Source organism: Canis aureus, chromosome 15 (genome assembly GCF_053574225.1).
Source record: "Canis aureus isolate CA01 chromosome 15, VMU_Caureus_v.1.0, whole genome shotgun sequence".
NCBI classification, from domain to species: domain Eukaryota; kingdom Metazoa; phylum Chordata; class Mammalia; order Carnivora; family Canidae; genus Canis; species Canis aureus.
Genome location: NC_135625.1, coordinates 38,349,725 through 38,364,554, shown reverse-complemented (window position 1 = coordinate 38,364,554; position 14,830 = coordinate 38,349,725). Strand labels below are relative to the sequence as shown.

At 36.1% G+C, this 14,830-nt stretch overlaps 1 protein-coding gene across 6 annotated transcripts in view; it reads right to left on the bottom strand.

The window, feature by feature from the left end:
* KCNU1 (potassium calcium-activated channel subfamily U member 1) overlaps window positions 1-14,830 on the bottom strand; it is a 146,541-nt gene that overhangs the window by 86,457 nt on the left and 45,254 nt on the right. For all 6 annotated transcript variants that reach the window (XR_013352962.1, XM_077849126.1, XM_077849124.1 and 3 more), the window contains 5 exons: window positions 13,224-13,376; window positions 9,017-9,129; window positions 8,593-8,661; window positions 4,537-4,626; window positions 4,304-4,401 (listed from right to left, as the gene is read on the bottom strand). Coding sequence is in view for 5 of the 6 variants with exons in the window: in XM_077849126.1 (XP_077705252.1) it covers window positions 4,304-4,401; window positions 4,537-4,626; window positions 8,593-8,661; window positions 9,017-9,129; window positions 13,224-13,376 (523 nt within the window). In the remaining variant the exon portion in view is untranslated. The remainder of the gene's footprint in view (window positions 1-4,303; window positions 4,402-4,536; window positions 4,627-8,592; window positions 8,662-9,016; window positions 9,130-13,223; window positions 13,377-14,830) is intronic.

Genomic DNA, 14,830 nt, shown 5'->3' with positions numbered 1-14,830 from the left:
TGTATGTCAACAAATTTGATAACAGAGATTACATGAACAAATTTCTAGAAAGAGAAAACCATCAAAACTATTTCAAGAAGAAACAGAAAACCTGAATAGGTCTATAAGTAAAGAGATTTAATTAATTATATATATATATAATATATTATATATTATATATATATATAATTTTTTTTTAATTAGGCCATGGCTTTACTGGTAAAAATTTATCAAGTGTTTAAAGAAGAATTAACAATAATCCTTCACAAATTCCTCCAAAATCCAAAAGAAAAGAAATTCTTCTCAATTGGTCCTTTGGGGCCAAATTTACCATGAAGGGGAAAGCAAAGACATCACCCCCAAAAAAGGAAACTACTATCCAACATCTCTATTGAATATAGATGTAAAATTCCTCAACAAAATGCTAGCAAACCAATTCCAGCAGATATAAAAAGGATTTTACACTACAACCAAATAGGATGTTGGCTTAATATCTGAAAATCAATTAATGTAATATTAATAGAATAAAGGACAAAAACCACATGTTTAAAAAAAGAAAAAAAAAACATTTGACAAAGATCAAAACCATTCATTATAAAACTAGAAAAAGTAACTCAAGAATTTAGGAATAGAAGAGAATATCCTCAACCAGATAATGAACATCTATGAAAAACTCTCAGTTAACCTCATACTTAATGCTTTCTCCTTAAGGTCAGGAACAAAGCTCTTACCACTTCTATTCAATATTGTACTGGAGGTTATTCCAGGGTAATTTTGCAACAAAGTGAAATAAAAAGCTATAAATAAAGAATTAGAGCTAATAAAACAAGTTCAGTAAGGTTGCAGAATACAAGATCAATACACAAAAATCAACTTTATTTCTATACCCTAACCATGAATCATCTGCAAACAGAATCAAGAAAACAATTTAAGAGGCTCTTGAATGGGTCAATCAGGTAAGCATCCAACTCTTGGTTTCAGCTCTGGTCATGATCTCAGGGTTGTGAGACTGAGCCGCATGCAGGGCTCTGTGCTCAGTGTGGAGTCTGCTTGAGATTCTCTTCCTCTCCCTCTCCCTCTTCCTCTACCCTCACTCACATTCTTGCTCTCACTCTCTGATATAAAGAATTAAATAAAATCTTTAAAAAAATTCATTAACAATAGTACTAAAAAGAACAAAGCATAGGAATCAACTGAACAAAAGTAGTATAAAACCAATTATTTGAAAATTATAAAACACTGTTGAAGGAAATTAGAGATATAAATAGATATAAAGACATCGCTTGTTCATGGGTTGGAAAACTTGCTGTCTTCATGGCAATACTTCCAAAATTGACCTACAGATTCAACACAATGACAATCAAAATCCCAGGTGGCTTCTTTGTAGAAATTGACCTGTTTATCCTAAAATTCATAAGGAAATGAGGGACTAATCAAAAAAATCTTGAAAAAGATTACAAACTTTGAGAACTCATATTTCCCATTTTCAAAACTTAATACAAAACTACAGTAGTCAAGTCAATGTGGTACTGACACAATGCTACACATACAGATCAAAGAAATAAAACTGAGCCTCACAAATGTACCCACACCTTTGCAATCTATGGTTTTTTGATAAGGATACCACAAACAGTTAAACGGGGGACAATTTTTTTAAAAATGCTGCTGGGACAACTGAATAGCCACAGGGAAAAGAATGAAATTGGATCCTTTCCTTGCACCAAACATAAAAATCAACTCAAAATAGTTCACTGACCCACAAGTAGCAGCTGAACACATTAAATTCCTAGAAGACATATTGGAGTAAATCTTTATGACCTCAGGTTAGCTATTCCACATACATACCATAAGCAACAAAAGATAAAATACAACACTGGACTTCATCAAAATTTAAATTTTTGTACCTCAAATTATATGAAGAAAAGGAGACAAACTCCAAAATGGGAGAAAATATTGGCAGAACATACATCTGATAAAAGAAATGTATATATTCTAAATACATAGAATATATAAAGACCATATACAACTCAATATCAGAAAGATAATAACCCAGTTTTAAAAAATGGGTAAAGGAAAAAAATTAAACAAACAAACAAATAAATAAATAAATAAAAATGGGTAAAGGATCTGAAAAGACATTTCAAAGACATACAAAAGGCCAATAAGATCCTCATAAAAATATGCTCAACTTCATTAGCCATCAGTGCAATTTAAGTTAAAACCACAATAAGATCCCAGTATACCCATTAGGATAGCTATTTTTTTTTTTTTAAAGGATGTGGAGACATTGGAACTCTTGTGCATTGCTAGTGGAAATGTGAAATAATGTAACCACTGTGGAAAATTGTATAGTAGTTCCTCAAAAAATTAAACAAAGAATTAATATCGGATTCAGCAATCCTACTTATAAGCATATACACAGAAAATTGCAAGCAGGAACTCAGATATCTGAGTGCCAATATTCATAGCAACATTATCCACAGTATCAAAAAGGTGAAAACAATTCAAGTGTCCATCAATAGATGAATGAATAAACAAAATGAAGTATATCCATAGAACATAATAATGTTCAGCCACAAAAAGAAATGAGTACTGATACATGCTACACCATGGCTAAGTGAAGGGTGCCAGACACAAGAGATCACATGCTGTCTGATTCTTATTTCTTGAAATGGCCCAAAAAGGCCAATTTATATACCGAGACCGAGTAGGAGTAGCCAGGAGTGTGGACAGAAGAGAATGGGGAACAACTGCTTCTGAGTATGTAGTTCCTTTCTGAGTTATGGAAAATGTTCTAAAATTGTAGTGATGGTTGCACAAATCTGTTCACACACTATGACCCACTGAATTGTATGCTTTAAATGTATTTATTTCATGGTATTTAAATTATATCTTAATAAAGCTATTGAGATATAAAAATGTTAGAGCCAGGATCCTTCAAAAAGGACCCAGTCGGTTTCCCCGACACCCAATATACACAATTTGTGTTTCAGGTTGGAAAGGGTGGCTGGACAAGGAAAATAGGATAGCTCTGCAGTGTGCAAGGGGGAAAAATGAGAGAGATGTTTCCACTTTCATATGGATTTTCGCTGGTGGAGTGTGCTTAGAAGACTGTAACACTGCAAGATGACTACAGAGGAGACGAGGCAGTAAGTGGGCTTAAGCAGAGAGAAGGCCCACCTCCTGACACACATACATACACTCCAGGAGACTGAAAAATCCCAAACAGCTGAGGGGCCAAAATAATATATGGAATGAATTGACCAGGAATACTAGAAAAGGGGCTTTGCAGAAGTTTCTCTCTCTCCCTCTCCCTGTGAGCCTCTCCCCTATCTGTTCTCTCTCTCACAAACAAAACAAAAACCAATTATGATGTTAAGCACACTCCTGCATTTAAATAGAATACTGGAGAGAAGGAAAGGATAAGAACCTTAGAGATGAGAATAGTCCTAATAGGAAATTCAAATTTCAAATTATGCTTAAATGGTGAAACGCTGGGATTTTACCCATAGAATCTTAAAGTACCTGGAAAAGACTGTTTTAAATCTTCCCTTTAAAAGGGAAGAAGTTATTATGGATGCTTGAGATTAATTTCTCTTCTGCAGCTATTAAGTGGGAAAGGTTGTTGGTAAGCGATTGAGTTCAATTAGAGATGAGGAAAAAATTACATATCCTCATCACTGTGTCAGAATGAGTAAATTTTTAACCCCATACAATCCATTCAGGAAACAGTACTCACAGAATAGGTATTGTTCCCAACACTGGGAAAAATGATAATTATGTGACACAATAGAGGTGTTAACTAACACTATAATGGCAATGATACTGCAATATAAATATATCAAATCAATACTTTGCACATCTTAAATTTACACAATGTTGTCAAATAAACGTAACTCAATAATTTTTTTTTTTAAAGAGTATTCATGAGGTGGCCTGGTGGCCAAGCCAGTAGTCAGATACAGGCTGAACTTTGGGACTGAAAATGGGAAAACCACTGTGATGGAGTGAAAAGCAATGGGCTGAAAGTCAGCTGGTCTGGAATTGAGTTGGGAGGTGCCTCCAATTGGGTCTTTAACTTTGAACATTACTGAATCTCCTTCGATACCCATTTGCCTGGCCTGTGAAGGAGTCTAACTAGACATCTAGCAAGATTTCTTCCAGCTCTGAAAGATTGATTCTCAGGCCTTGTATTCCCAGTGGGAAAATCTCTGCCACTTCTTGGCCAAATTCAAATGGGTATTTTCTTTTAAGAGACAGAACTTCCCGCCTTTCTCATCCCCAGAAGCTGGGCTGAGGGCAACCAGATATAAAGTGCAGTTACCTGGGAAGTGTTCATGGATCTTGGTTTTGCAGCTACATTTTCCGATCAGCTCAGGAATAAAGATATCACTGTGACAGGAGGCACAGTAAAGGGAGGCTCTAGACAAAGAAAGCAAATCAAGAATGACTTACATGAGGCTTAACACTTACAGAAGCATAGCACGACTCAGTATGCCTTCCATTAACTTGCATTTGCTTTAGGACTTTCTCCCCACAAAGTAATTAAAAAATTACCTTACGACTTCCTTTGTAGTTTCAGCAATAAAGAACCCTAATGTGTTCTTACGTAGCCTTACTTGTGCAGATGGATTTAGTAGCAGACCACTGGAAACAGAAAATAAAAATACAGTAATTTTCCCCTTTAATTTCTGTGGCAATATTTGGTGTTTCATTCTGTCATTACCAATGGATCCCCTAAATCCATTAATCCAGTTAATAAGACCATCCCCTTTTACTGCCAAACACAATAGAAAAACTGCATTTGACTATATTTCTTTGATTGCTGCTAAATATCCAGAAGGGAGCCAGGTCACAACATGATTGCTGAGTTGCACACAATTGATATAAGAGTGAGCTCCTTCCTGGACTGTGTCTTCAATCTGAAATGGTTACACCAAATGAGATGCAATGAAGCCTTGCTAATTTAGGCTATCCAATGTTGTGGCCACAGCCACATGGTTGCAAGTCTTATAGTCCTAGTAAAGGTGTTTAACCAAGGCTACTTGCCTTGTAAAATTAAATTATGTCTAGTTACCCAGCTGGATTCAAAAGTTCCTTTTATTTGCCTATGCAATTTTTGAACTTGCATATTTCTTTTGACTTCATTTTTTTTTTCTATCCCGATTGCCAGATTTTTAAGAGCAGGAGCCACTTGAATTGTTACTACTGCTACATGAACACTTTGATTCTCTCTTTTCTTATGGTTTACATATTTGAAAATGACATCTTACAAATTTCACCCATGGTATTCATATTCCTTGGTGCAGTACTACCTTATGACTATTTGAATTCCTCACATATCTCCCTATGTTTATTGGGATATTCCATCTTTATTTCTTTTAATTCAGACTTCCAACACAATGAGGTCTTATAACCTTAAAACTCCCATCACTTCATTTGCACATGGTAAGAGTACTTTTTTCCTCCCTTAAAACACTCCTTTTACATTAATATTGGAAAGAAGTCAAGTTTTAATTCTGGAAAAGCTTATTTTGTTGTTAGTGTACTCCAACATAACTTTTGAGTGTAAGAGGCTTACAAAAATAAAAGGGTTGCACCACAAAATCTCTGCCAGACTATCCCAAGAGTAGAAAGATGCTGGATAGCTGTGTTGAGGCTATGTTGAGATAGTTTATTACCTGAGACATTGAACAGAATTTTCCAAATATTTACTGACTGATATTAATAAGCAGAATAAATACTTTTAACTTTGAAAAGAAAAGAACATGAATTTTTGCCTCCACCCCAATATCATCAGCTGATGTTCACTAGGTAGCAAGCATAAACTTAGTTGTATCTTCATATCTCTTCTTTTTAAGCCTCCTCTGAACTCATATTAAATATTTAGTTATGAAGATACTATCACAATATCTGTGTTTGCATTTGAAATAAGAGGTGAACTCTTTTTGAAGATTTTTCCAAACTAGCTTAATATCCTCTACATGGATCATGTCCAGTTGCTCTCTTAGAGAATGTTCACTACTGGAACAAGCTTAGAACATTATCTGACTGGGGTCAGATCCAGATTTACTCTTAGCAGATGACAAATTAGTCCCTAAAACAAATCCTTATGACTGTCAAAGGCTTTTCCAGGTTGTGGTGTTTTTTGTTTTTTGTTTTTTGTTTTTTAAGATTGGTTGATTTATGAGAGAGATGCAAACATGCAAGCAGGGGAAGGGGCAGAGGGAGAGGGAAAGAAGGAGAGAATCTCAGGCAGACTCCCCACTGAGCATGGAGCCTGATGCAGGGCTCCATTTCACAAGCCTGAGGTCATGACCTAAGCTGAAATCAAGAGTCAGATGCTTAACCAACTGAGCCACCCAGACACCCTGGGATTTTTCAAGTTGTCAAGTATATTCAAGTGTATGAATTAGAAGAGAAAATAAAAGGTGAGAAAAAATAGGTTTCCTCTCCAGTTTTTCGATACTCAAGTCTAAACTCTAGCTCAATTGAGATGCCCTATTTTCCTTCCACTTATGGCTGTGGTGGATTTAGTACAGCATAGTGATCAGAATCACTGCCACCAGAGCCAGGCTGAATTCAGATTCTGGCTCTGCCACTTGGAGTTGATGTGAGTTTGGGAAAATCATAACTTTTCTGGGGCTCATCTTTCTGCCCTATAAAATGGGACTAAGAATGGTACCCATTGTTGTAAAGATTCAAGAGTTTATATAAGTATCTGTAGCACTGTTGGTCATGAACTAGCAATAGTGTAAAAGACTGCTATTATCCAAATGAGGATTTAATCCCAATGATTTACCTTACTCTTTGGTGAGAAACCAAAGTTAAATCTAAGTTGGAGCAGATTCCTCTTTCATTAGGGGTACATTATGTGCTAAGTAATAAACAACACCAGGACATCTTGAACATATGTGGAAATTAGCTGCCTAATAAATGTTTGTGTTTCTGGTCTGTGATGTCCCACAGTCATTCTAATAAAGTTTAAAGAAATCTAGGATGCTAAAATTTGGTTCAGTAGTTTACAAATACCAGTGAAAAATTTGGCTATATCATGGGAACTTTAAAAAAATCTGTGGCCCCACCCTTGAAGATTTTGATTTTATAAAGTTCAGAGTGGGATTTTGGAATCTATATGCCTTTAAAACTTTGCAAATAATTCCAACTCATAGCCCATGTTGCTGAAGGCCAAGTTCTGGGCCACTCTAAAACCTCAACTGCCTAGCAAATGGGTTCTAAGACTGGAGTCTTTTTACCATGACCTATTTTTTTTTAAGATTTTATTTATTTATTCATGAGAGGCAGAGACACGGGCAGAGGTAGAAGCAGGCTCCATGCAAGGAGCCCGATGCGGGACTTGATCCCAGGACTCCAGGATCACGCCCTGGGCCCAAGGCAGGTGCCAAACCATTAAACCACCCAGGGATCCCCTCCATGACCTATTTTTGTGAGGAAGGACATCTGTGCACAAATTTAGATTTTGAGATTTTCTTGAGCATGGCAGGATTGTTAAATAGAATTTAGTCAGCCTGACAATATTACTTGTTATTCTCTCCATAGTACAGTATTCTCTCCTTTGTACAGTATTCCACTGACTTCTTTTGACCAGAAACATTTTGCAACATCTCTATTTAGGTTTTTCTTCTTTACAGTTTTTCATAGAAAATTGTTTCTTTGTAGTACATCTGACATCATTCAAACTTGTTGAATTTTGACTATTTCACTATAATTTTAAGGCTCCTGATAATGTAAGTTTTATAGCTGGAAAAGGTCTCAGGTATTAATGCAACCTCCTCATTTTATAGAGAATGGGCGCTTCTCCAGCACCACAGGACTAGCTAGTCATAATCAGGATCAGAAGTTGGTCTGTTGATTACAATTTAACTCAACTTAGTTCTCCACTAAAAAACATACATAAGCCAATATCCAATGTCTTTCTTATCCCCCATCCCATTTAGACACTCAGTTTTTCTTATTTTTTCAGCATTTTTATCTCTATGTATAACATTGTAGCTGATCTGCTGTTTTTCCTGGATTTTCTTTTTTATTACATAATAAATTATCTTACTCCTCATATTATCTATTCATTATGGGTTCTTAAGAAATTCCAATGGTCTAATAATATTATTTATTTCTTTTATCTGCCCTACCAATGGCAGACTTTGTCCAGTAACCAAAATTTCCATTTTGCCATATTTTGTAGCTTAGTTTCTAAGGCTACATTTGTGGGAGCATGTTTTGGTCATAAATAATTCTCCTAATGCTATTTTATGGTTAAGACTTACAAGATTTGATAATAAATTAAAAGGAATAGATCTGAGAAGGAGATAATTTCTTCTCTCCCCAGCTCATGAAACAGAATTTGGGGAGGGCCATAAGAACAAAGGTAAAGAACAATGGCTACCCCACTAGCATAACCATTCTAACCTCAATCACTAGATTCTAACCCCAATGATTAGAGACAGTACTAAGTATACCACAGCAGACTGGGTGCCCAATAAGTTGGCTCTCAACAAATGGCAAAAGCTTAGTTATGCCTGTGTTTTTGGAAAAGTCTTAATCATAAAGAATCTCCTTTAAAAAAAGTGAAGAGATTCAAAGTCTTATTGGTACCTTTGACCATGAAACGTGGATTTGTGTTCAATGGCTATCAGCATGAGTCCCATCTTCACAAAGCAGAGCCTAGGAAGGAAGACAAGTAATTGTGAGGAAAGAGGATAGCAGGGTGCTAATTCATAAGAATATGACCAACACTTTGTGCTCCATCCATGCCTAGGAAAACACTAGCACCTCAGCAGAGGAAGAGTCTCCCAAATATAAGGGAAATCATTCTAAAGTAAGTCACAGCCATGTCAAGGGTACAGATAGGGAACTGTCCCACACAGATTGCAAACTTCTAAACTGCAGAGATTCACACTTGCTTATTCTTACATCTTCAGGGTTTATCATGGAGCCTGGCCTATAGTGGGCCCCCAGTGAACATTGTTGAAAGAATGCCATTGCATGAAGAATGAGGAAAGCATTTATCTTAACTTACCGGGAAACTTCAGGAAAACTCATTCCAGTGAAGTCATCAGAGAGACGTTGAGTCAGGATTTTGTTCTTTAGGCCATTAAGGAAATATTTTTGCCATGGCTGTTTAGGAAAAACCTGGAATACACAATCATGCCACATGCAGCATACTGACATGGGATATAGGATGTTATAATTCAAATTGTATATCCTGCTAAGCAGCAAACCAGCACCCATTGCACTTAGGTCACAGAAAAGAGATTTGACCTTGTGGTTAACTGAAGAAATCTCCAAGGAAGAACTAAAACTCTTACATCTCAACTATTTATACTAGAGAGCTCAGAATGAAATGAAAGCATCCTAACTTGGTTTCTTCATACATGGCATTCAATGGCATTCAAGACTCCTTGCTGGAAACTGTAATTCTTTTAATAATTTCAGCACGGTAGACTGGTTTTTAAGTCAGTAACAGTAAGATGAGAAGGTAACATGGAATCGAAGTTGGTCTCTTCACAGAAATGGCTGTTCAAGATTGTTTTCTAAAAATATTAGTTTTCTACTGACTAGCCACATACCACAAAGAAAAAATGTTCGTGGCTTCTGTCCTGTATTGGAACTCTTCATAGCTTTAAATGAACTTAAAGAGCCATCCTGATCAATGGAACTGAGAATATAAAACCAAGGATAGCAGTGGGTTTGCAGAGAAAAACGCAATGGGAAGGGAGAAGGATATTTCTCAAAAATGCTAAATATAGTTTGCAGGGTGTGTGGCTGTTGGGTAACTCGTCTCTGATATTTGTATAAGAATTTTATTATGCTCCATACATCCTCATCATCCTCTCCCATCTACTGCCTAAGAATCCCCACCACACTGCTCTGACAGGGCAGGACAGGTCCCTTTTAAAGCCCAGAGTCTCAGGTGAATGTCTCTAATTTCTATAATCTCTGAAACACTGTGGCTATGAAGAGTTAAGACCAGTTCAGAAATACTCCTCATAGCCATCCTGTGGCTTAGGAAAAACAACACACACACACATACGCACATATAAAGAAAAAAAAAATCCTGTTTTACAAATAAGGACTGCTTGTATCAGGCAATCCAAGGACTCCCCCTCTAATCCCCTTTCCAAGATTTAGTGAATCTCCTGCCTTCTCTCAATCTCTTAAATTTCTCTTTTGAGGAGTGCTCACTTCACTGGGAGTCCCTATTTAAGTTCCATTAACTGAAAAAACTGGCTTAATGTTTCTTGCATAAATGTTTCAGTTTTTGAAAGAAGGTAAAAAAAGTGATAGAGATGGAGATTTCCTGTGCTTAATTTTTAAATATCAGAAAAGGAAAGATAAGATGGATTTTGGATTTAGATATCAATATCTAAATAGTAATACAGGGAACTCAAGTATTTTAGTTGGAATAGATCTAATCTAAGTTTAAGTCTAAGGCAATGCTGTGTGATTTGAAGCAACTGGAAATGCTCTTTGGACTATAATTTCTCACCCTGAAATTAATATAGGTAAAACATATATCATTGATCTAAGGTCTTGGAATCTGAGTACTGGGAAATTTTACAGATATTAATGTAATACTTAGAAAAATCAGGTTACGAGATTAATAACTTATTTTATTGATACAGAAATTGACAGGGAAATTAAATATCTAATCCAAGAAAAATGGGATATACGACACTATGGAGTCCTGGCTGTTAAGCCCAAGTTAATAGTTTATTAGAGAATTTAAAATACCAGAGCAGAGAATAGCATTAAAAACCATCTTATCCTAACTGCCCAGTTTAAGACTTCTGAAAGTATATTTTAGACTTAATTTCAAAAGAAAAATTACCATGACCACAAATCTCTCAATTCCTATATACCAAAAAGCTCTCATATGATGAATATTTACAGATGATCATCTTCAGTGAGGAGGTCACAACTTTAGATTACACAGAGAGAACAACAATATGATATAGGGTTAGTTTTATATCTCTTCCTCTATTTCCATAAAATAGATGAAATCTTCAGAGAGGGCACTTATTCCATTTACCTTCCCAGCCATGGAGATTAAAATCAGAGTCATTACTACACATGTTATCTTGTTACTAAGTAGACTATGTCTACTATGATACTACTAATGTCTTTCACTCTCGTTAATGTTCTCAAGTATTTAAAGTCTCCACAGACCAGCAGCCTGGACACATTTGGGAGCTATTTCAGAAATGAAGCCCCATTCAGACTTTTGGAATCAGAATCTGCATTTTTTTAAAGACTTTATTTATTCATGAGAGACCAGAGAGAGAGAGACAGAGACAGAGACAGAGACAAAGGCAGAGGGAGAAGCAGGCTCCATGCAGGGAGCCTATCTTGGGACTCGATCCCGGGTCTCTGGGATCCGGACCTGGGCTGAAGGCGGAGCTAAACCGTTGAGCCACCCAGGCTGCCCAAGAAGCTGCATTTTAACCAGCTGCCTGGGGGATTTGCATGCATATTAAAGCTTTGGAAGCACCTTCTCAAACATCCCTGTCCTTGAGAGTTGTGAAAAAGGATGGATTCAAAGCCTGCTGAGTGGCTACAGTTTACAAATTCCAATGTCTTGGTTGGAGACTCTGTGGAGAGCCCAAGCAAATCACTATGGCATGTGCACATAACAATCATGCAGAACAGTTATCTTGCACTAAGTGTACAGTACAAGCAGACAATTTCCTCACAAGTGATTTTCTAGGCTGTACATAGTGAGCAGGAAGAGAAGGCAAAGGCAGGTTCATTATAGCAGCATCAGGGCTCATTTCCTACTGCCTGATGGTCATTTCTATTTATCTATATATGACATTTCCTCACATTCATAGAAAGAATTACAATATTCCGTCTGAGTTCTCAAGTTAGCATTTTGCTGGCCAGAGCAACTTTCATGTTTTGTTTTGTTTTGTTTTGTTTTGTTTTGTTTTGTTTGTTTTTTGGTTTGGTGGATTTTGTTTTGTTTTGTTTCTTTAAAAGAGTACCAGGATGAAACCAAAAAAGATGTAAACAGGGCAGCCCGGGTGGCTCAGTGGTTTAGCACCTGCCTTCAGTCCAGGGTGTGATCCTGGAGACCCGGGATCGAGTCCCACATGGGGCTCCCTGCATGGAGCCTGCTTCTCCCTCTGCCTGTGTCTCTGCCTCTCTCTCTCTCTCTCTCTCTCTCTCTCTCTGTGTGTGTGTGTGTGTGTGTGTGTGTGTATGTGTCTTGCATGAATAAATAAATAAGATCCTTAAAAGAAAAAAAGATGTAAACATTTTTTTGGATTTATTAACAAAGGAAATAAAATGCAAAGAAAGGCCAAGAGGGAAATTGAGTAAAAAGGCAGGCATATGGAGAGGAAAGGTCACTCTCTGTAGAGCCTCTGGACAATGGGATACCGGGTCCAGCTGAGGGGTAGAAACTTCCCAGGAACATTTCATGGGGGTAGCATTTCAAAAGTCATATTTTGTGCTATAGCAGTCATCCCAATACTCCCCTAAGCCACCTATTTTGTCTCAAAGGTAACAAAAGACCTGATGTGGGAGATTGTGAGTAGATACCCAACAGCCACAGGCATCAAACCTAGTGGTAAGACATGAAGTTAGACAGTTCTCCTCCTGCTTAACTTACTATATGATCAAGCTAGTTAGCTTCACTGACTCATTACTGGAATTCTACTTTGAAATGTCAAGGGGAAACATAATGCATTTAAAATGAATGACATAGTAGGTACTCAATGTATGGTGACTATTGTTATTACCTATGGAACGTTCCCAAAATAATCTGAAAAATTAGATTTCAACTGTTATTTGTATCATCATTTGTTCAATGAATATGTTTATTATTATCCATTTTATGCATTTAACTTATATTTAAATATATGATTTTGCCACTAACAATATAACCTTTATTTTTATTTATATTTTTGCTCCAATTATTCAAAGTACTCCTACATTTATATTCATAACATCGCAGACTGCAGGTAGGAAGCAAAGACGTGATTTCTATTTTGCAGATAAATATTCTTAGACAAGAATAAGATCAATAACTTCTTCAAGGTCAGTGCAGTACCTGGGACTTTGATCTAGACTTCTCAATCCTTTTCGTAGTTCAAGTGGAAGTCAAATCTCATTTCTTGGGACATTCTTGCCTTCCTCAATTTTTTTTTTTTCTATTTCTGATCCTGACATGTGAGGATATGGGGGGGAGAAAACCAAGATTCAACAGCAATTTACAAGATTACCTTTTTGTTTTGTTCAACAAATAGAGATGTTAGAAAGGTACACAAGCCTGGTACCAGACAGCCTTGGGCGATGAATCCAAGCTTCAACTCGGCAAAGCAGATGATGTTGTCACCAGCAGTCCAGCTCCAGCTGGGGATCTTTGGCAGAAAAACCTGTTTCGGGGTAGAACAAAGACAATTCAAGGAAGTTGTTTTCTGAATGGACATCTTTCCTGCATTTATTTTAAAGCAGTTCCCTGAAAGCATTTATTGTGCCCAAGTCAGTGGAAGTGATGAGAATAAATTTAGCCTTTAGAAATTGTTAGTGATCCACTTTTTAAAACAAAAATAGTGAGAGTTTTAAAATTGGGTCAGATGACATAGACCTCTGACTCTAACCTGAATGTACAATATTTGTTTTTGTCCTTGTTTTTACTGAAATATAATTGACATATGACACTGTATTAGCTTCAGGTATACAAGCAAATAATTCAGTGTTAGTATATGTTTGAAATGACCACTGCAATAATTCTAGTTACCATCCATCATCCCAATGTTTACAATTATTTTTTTCTTGTGGTAAGAACTCTTAAGATCTACCCTCTTAGCAACTCTTAAATATTTAATAAAGTATCATCAACTATGGTCATGATGTTGTACATTATATTCCCATGACATATTTATTTTATAAACAGAAGTTTGTTCTTTTTGATCCCCTTTACTCATTCCACCTACTCCATCCCCATCACCCTCCACCTCTGGCAAACACTGATCTGTACTATCTAGGAGTATTTTTTTTTTAATTTTTAAGGTAACATATATGAGTGAAATCATATGGTATTTGTCTTTTTCTGACTTATTACATTTAGCATAATTCCCTCAAAGCCCATGAACACTGTAGCAAATGCAGAATTTCCTTCTTTAATATGGCTGAACAAAATTTCATTATATTTACATATTTTGTTATATATTTCTTTAAATATAAGTGGAGAATTTAGTCCATCTATATTTAAAGTGGAGAATTTAGTCCATCTATATTTAAAGTAATTATTGATAGCTATGTACCTGTTGTCATATGTTAATTTTTCTGGCTATTTTGTAAATCCTTCCTTTCTTCTCTTAATCTCTTCCTTTGTGATTTGGTGATTTTCTATAGATCTTAGAGTCCTTTTTCTTTGTTGTGTATCTACTATAGGTTTTCCCTTTGTGGTTACTTTGAGGCTTATATAATTCATTTTAATAACAACCTATACTTAAGCTTGATCATGTTCTAAAACTATGTTTTTACTCCTCCTCCCACATTTTGTGTTTGATATATCACAGCATACAGCTTTTGGTCTTGTGTAGCCCTTACTAAGGATCACAGCTATAGTTATTTTTACTACTTTTGTCTTTTAACCTTCATACTAGCTTCATGAGTGATTAATCCACCTTTACATGATTCGATTATTCTGAATTTTACAGCACATTTTCCTTTGACATTGAGATGTATATTTTTGTATCTTTTCCTGTTAGTAATTAATGCCCTTTCCTTTCAGTTTTAAGACATTTCTCTAACATTTCTTATAAAGTAGTCCTAGTCATGATGAACTCCTGTAGATTTTGCTTGTATGGAAAACTTTCTTCTT